Source organism: Hippoglossus hippoglossus, chromosome 23 (genome assembly GCF_009819705.1).
Source record: "Hippoglossus hippoglossus isolate fHipHip1 chromosome 23, fHipHip1.pri, whole genome shotgun sequence".
Lineage (NCBI taxonomy): Eukaryota > Metazoa > Chordata > Actinopteri > Pleuronectiformes > Pleuronectidae > Hippoglossus > Hippoglossus hippoglossus.
The window spans coordinates 17,471,123-17,476,122 of NC_047173.1; the positions used below are offsets into that span (position 1 = coordinate 17,471,123).

At 43.3% G+C, this 5,000-nt stretch overlaps 1 protein-coding gene across 2 annotated transcripts in view; it reads left to right on the forward strand.

Moving 5' to 3' along the window:
• Positions 1 to 5,000, forward strand: part of LOC117757013 (leucine-rich repeat-containing G-protein coupled receptor 5-like) — a 20,376-nt gene that overhangs the window by 2,078 nt on the left and 13,298 nt on the right. For both annotated transcript variants that reach the window (XM_034577727.1, XM_034577726.1), the window contains exon 2: positions 4,635 to 4,706. In XM_034577727.1, coding sequence (XP_034433618.1) covers positions 4,635 to 4,706 — 72 coding nt within the window. The remainder of the gene's footprint in view (positions 1 to 4,634; positions 4,707 to 5,000) is intronic.

Below are 5,000 nucleotides of genomic sequence, written 5' to 3' on the forward strand. Positions count from 1 at the left end.
TTCTGTTCCTCTGACCGTCAGGGGTTAGAAACTGAGGGAAGTTTGATTCTGTTGTGCCAAACCCACTGGTTCACAAGGTTTTACAAGACTAACAAACCTGTAACACACATTTAATAAGAAAAAGAGAAGCAGTTGGTGAATTTAAAACTTTTATAAAGTCTTCTAAATGGTCGTATGTGTGATTTCCTTGATATTTGTCTGGTACATCAGTGTCTGACTCCATGGATCCACGTCAGGATCCACTTCAGTGTTTCTCTGTTGTTCTGCAAAGTCACAGAATCCAGATCAAACTGAGGTTTCACACGTTTGTTTACAGATGAAACTGAAGCTGACGATGTTTCATTAAAGCAACAGTTTGAATATGTGTGTGTGAAACTGTGAGAAAACTCAACACACATCAGTTTACTGTCTGTCACTCTGAATACGACTCTGTCAATGGCTTTGTGTGTGTGTGTGTGTGTGTGTGTGTGTCTGTGTGTGTGTGTCTGTGTGTGTGTCTGTGTGTGTGTGTGACTCTGTGTGTGTGTGTGTCTGTGTGTGTGTGTCTGTGTCTGAATGGCTCTGTACGTCTCTATTCTGCGTCTGACGGACTCAGGAGCTCAGGATGCATTTAGCTGCTGAATGAAGCCATGGACATATGAAGGATGTTTTAGCCACTCCCACTTTGGCAGCCATGTTGGATGACCAGTTCGTCTCTGGTGTTGACGAGTGGATTAATGATCGCAAATTAATTTATACATAAACATTTTCAACACCTATTATTGATATATTGGTGTCAACCATAGTCTCTAATTCAAGATGGACGACACGTCTTCACTTCCTCCCGTTGAACAAGAATGAAGCTAAAATATCTCAGACACTGCTGCGGCCATCTTACTCCGGTGATGTCATCTGGAGTCATAGTAGCTGTCAATCATGACGGACAGACAGGTGAGCCCCCTGTCAATCACCTGACCTCTCTCACGACACCAGAGGAACAAATCATGTCGTCCATTTACCTGCTGCAGAATCGTCAAGGTTCACTTACACTCAGCTGTCACACACACACACACACACACACACACACACACACACACACACACACACACACACACACACACACACACACACACACACACACACAGGTAAATGGACGACCAGTCTCTTCCCATCAGGTTGTGAGAGAGGTCAGAGCTGTAGATTAATAATGTGAGAGGTTTAATTAGTGTTTGGACATCAATCCTTTCTGGAGCCTCGCTTCGTGACGAGCTGCTGACCCTAACCCTTGAGCACAGACTGTAAATAAAGAAGACGACATGACAGATCTCTCTCGCCCCCTGGTGGCCCCCGCGTTTGGATATTTACCCGATTAAGACATGTGGAGTTTTCACAGCATTTTGAGACGTCAACACACGACAGTTACCAACTGATGACCACATCGGACCTGGATGTAAACAAGATGGAAACATATAAAGAAGTTAACATTCGAGAGAGAAAAAACCCAAATGGTAAAAACTGGAGCATTAAACTATTTCAGGTGGAGGTTTTGAAACATGAGTCAGAATCAGACTCTGGTACATTTGATCCAGAATAAGTTCAGTCGTCAGGTTATTGTCGTTCTCAGTTTGTCTCTAGTTCAACTCGCTGTTGTTTATGTTGTGGAAACTTTCCCTCTGGAATCAGGAAGCTCAGACTGACTCAGGGACCAAACCCCCCCGCGACCGCTAGCTCCGGGTGGGGCCCCCCCCGCCGCCCCGCCCCCAAAACACTGAAAGAACGACTGAAAGACTGAAAGAGGACAAAACCAGAGCGAGGCCTCACTGTCACACTCTGCCTCCAACTACACAACTCTCTTTTCTCTCTGTCGTCAGAGTTTGTCTTTCTGCCGACATTTGAATAATCGTGTGATATCCATCAGTTTGAGCCCGAGGAGACGTAAAAGAGACAAAACACACACACACACACACACACACACACACACACACACACACACACACACACACACACACACACACACACACACACACACACACACACACACACACACACACACACACAGAGCTGCATCTATCTCATTACACACAGGGAGAAAACCACACAACATGGTTAATGTATTCGTCTTTTCTTTCATCCCTCTCTCCGTGTTCGTCACTTTCGCTCCTCAGACCACAAACAATCACTTCAAGCGTCTGAACTTGTACGATTCAAACGCTTCGTCTTTGTGGAGTCGAAACTCAAACTGTGACACACGATCCTGAAAACACTCTGTGAGAGTAACGTTTAGAAAGGTTTACGACTTTTTATGATCGATGTTTGACTTCATGTGACTAATGTAACTAAAGTACAGAAAGACCAACGGTTATTCCTTTACGATTTTTACTTGATTGAAACTTTTATCACAATATTTCCTAATATATTTTTAATTTGCTCTCATAATGTTCTGTAACGAAATTTATAACTTTAATTTCAAATATTACGACTGAAGTCACTTTGTAGATATTTTACTTTATTCACACTAGTAGTACTTTTGAAAATATTATTATTACATGTATTTTCCTATTAAGGATGAAGTAAAAAAATATAAATTATCAAAGACACAGAAAAGTAGCAGAACTTTGATAAAACTTTAGAATTCATGTGACTGTGGATTCTTCTCATCGTGTTTGGAATCACGAACAAGGTTTGACTGTTTGTTTTCAGATGTGTGAGCACGTGTGGAGAACGTGAGTGAACCTCAGTCTGGGTAATGAACAACTCTCGTGTCAAGATATATATTCTGAGTGTTCGTTAATAAATGAAGTGAATGGACACAGCGACACAAAGTGTGTGTTTGTGTTAACGTAATAAAACCAGTCGGCCGTGACGCTGTGGGTCTGAGAGTAAAGAAACATTCTGCTAAAATACGTCCACACAAACGTCTCTGTGTGACCAGGCTACCTGTTGACAATGTTGTAAAGCAACACACACACACACACACACACACACACACACACACACACACACACACACACACACACACACACACACACACACACACACACACACACACACACACACACTAACAGGCTTTATGGTGTGTTGAGAAAGTTCTTTAACAACCGGTGTATTCAACCTGCAGACACACCTTCACTGTGTGTGTGTGTGTGTGTGTGTGTGTGTGTGTGTGTGTGTGTGTGTGTGTGTGTGTGTGTGTGTGTGTGTGTGTGTGAGAGACAAAGACGCTCTGTCTCCCCGTCCTCCCAGTAGAAAGACGTTCCCTCCCGATGGTTATCAGACAGATAGCAGGAACACACGGGGTCAGATAAGGAGAACAAAGCCAAGAGGAAGAAGAACCTTTTGGCACAAACACAAAATTACAACAAATGATTTTCCCTCCGAGCCCATGACATCACCTTGTTTTGACTCGATGGCCTTTTGAGCTGAGACGGTTTTGAAGAACCTGATGTTTAAAGCTTCGTTATTGGTTCTTTCTCAACTTGTTTGTCTCAGAGCTTCAGACTCGTCAGTTCAGTCTGAACCTGAACATCAGGTGTGAAAGGTTCCTCAGAGCAGAAGAGGAGTTCTGGGTCTGGATCAAACTGAACCTGGTTCTGTTGGTTTGCAGTGAAAACAGTTTGTTGGATAGTTTGGACTTTTGGACCAATCACAGGAAGTAGAGACAGAATTAACCAGTAGAAGAAGAAGCAGCAGCTGCAGTCTTCACCTCCGACGATATAATGTTTGAACCACGAGGACGTTCATTTGGTGCATTTGAACTAGTGTGGAGTACTGTAGTACTGTGGAGTACTGTGGAGTACTGTGGAGTACTGTAGTACTGTGGAGTACTGTAGTACTGTGGAGTACTGCGCCTGAAGGTGCTGATGTTGCTAGTGATACCATCATGATGTTACCATGGCAACCAGGTGAAGCGCTTCATTCAAACAGAAAGACAACTGCCCCCCCGCCCACGTAGGTGATGACGACAGGACGTATGTCAGACTAAATTCTTTAGTCCCTAAATTAACAGATCAGATGCAACATGAAGCTTCAGACTCTCAGAGAGAACGTTGTCCTGAAGTGTTCACATAGTTTGGGCCTGTTTTTCGCTCTGTGACGCTTTTTAAGAAACTTTTCACGATTTTTGAATTTGTCAAACACCAACAGTCGATATGTCGGACGTCACTAATTCATTCATTACTTTACTTTCTCTCTTTCCAGTAACTTCCACTTCTGTCTTGTTTCTCACTCAGGTGTGTGTTGACTCGCTCCTCTAAAGGAGGCGTGAAGTCCTGTGTGTGTGTGGGGGGGGGGAGTGTGTGTGTGTGGGGGGGGGAGTCTGTGGGGGTGTGTGTGTGTGTGTGTGTGTGTGTGTGTGTGTGTGTGTGTGTGTGTGTGTGCACTGAGTAGACGCTTTGTGTAACTGTTTTTACACGTGAGCTGTGTTTGAATGGTTTCTGTGTCTGAACCAGACTCTGACAGTTTTTATGTTTTTATAATTTATTGATGTTTTTTATTGAAGCTGCTGTGAAACAAAATATAATTATGAACGAACAGTATTTTTTTTAAATCTCTATTTATAGTTTCATATACAATCATTCTATTATTTCATTTGTGACTGTTCAGTGTGAAGGTAGAGAGACACTAACGCTCACTTCTCTCTCTCTCTCTGTCGGCAGTGATCTGAGTATGAATAATCTGACTGTGTTGTCCAGCGGAGGTTTGTCCAACCTGCACTTCCTGGAGGAGCTGTGAGTGACACACACACACACACACACACACTCGCTCACACTCACGCACACTCACACTCACACACACACACACACACACACACACACACACACACACACACACACACTCCAGGTATCTTCTGTAAAATTGAGAATCTGTTTAACAGCCAAACAAACACAGACGAGCTTCATTCAACACGGCAGAAATACGATATCTCCAGAACGCCTCCATGGAATTTCTTCAAATTTGGTGCAAACGTTCACTTGGACTCACAGATGAACTGATTAGAATTTAGTGGTCAAGGGTCAAAGGTC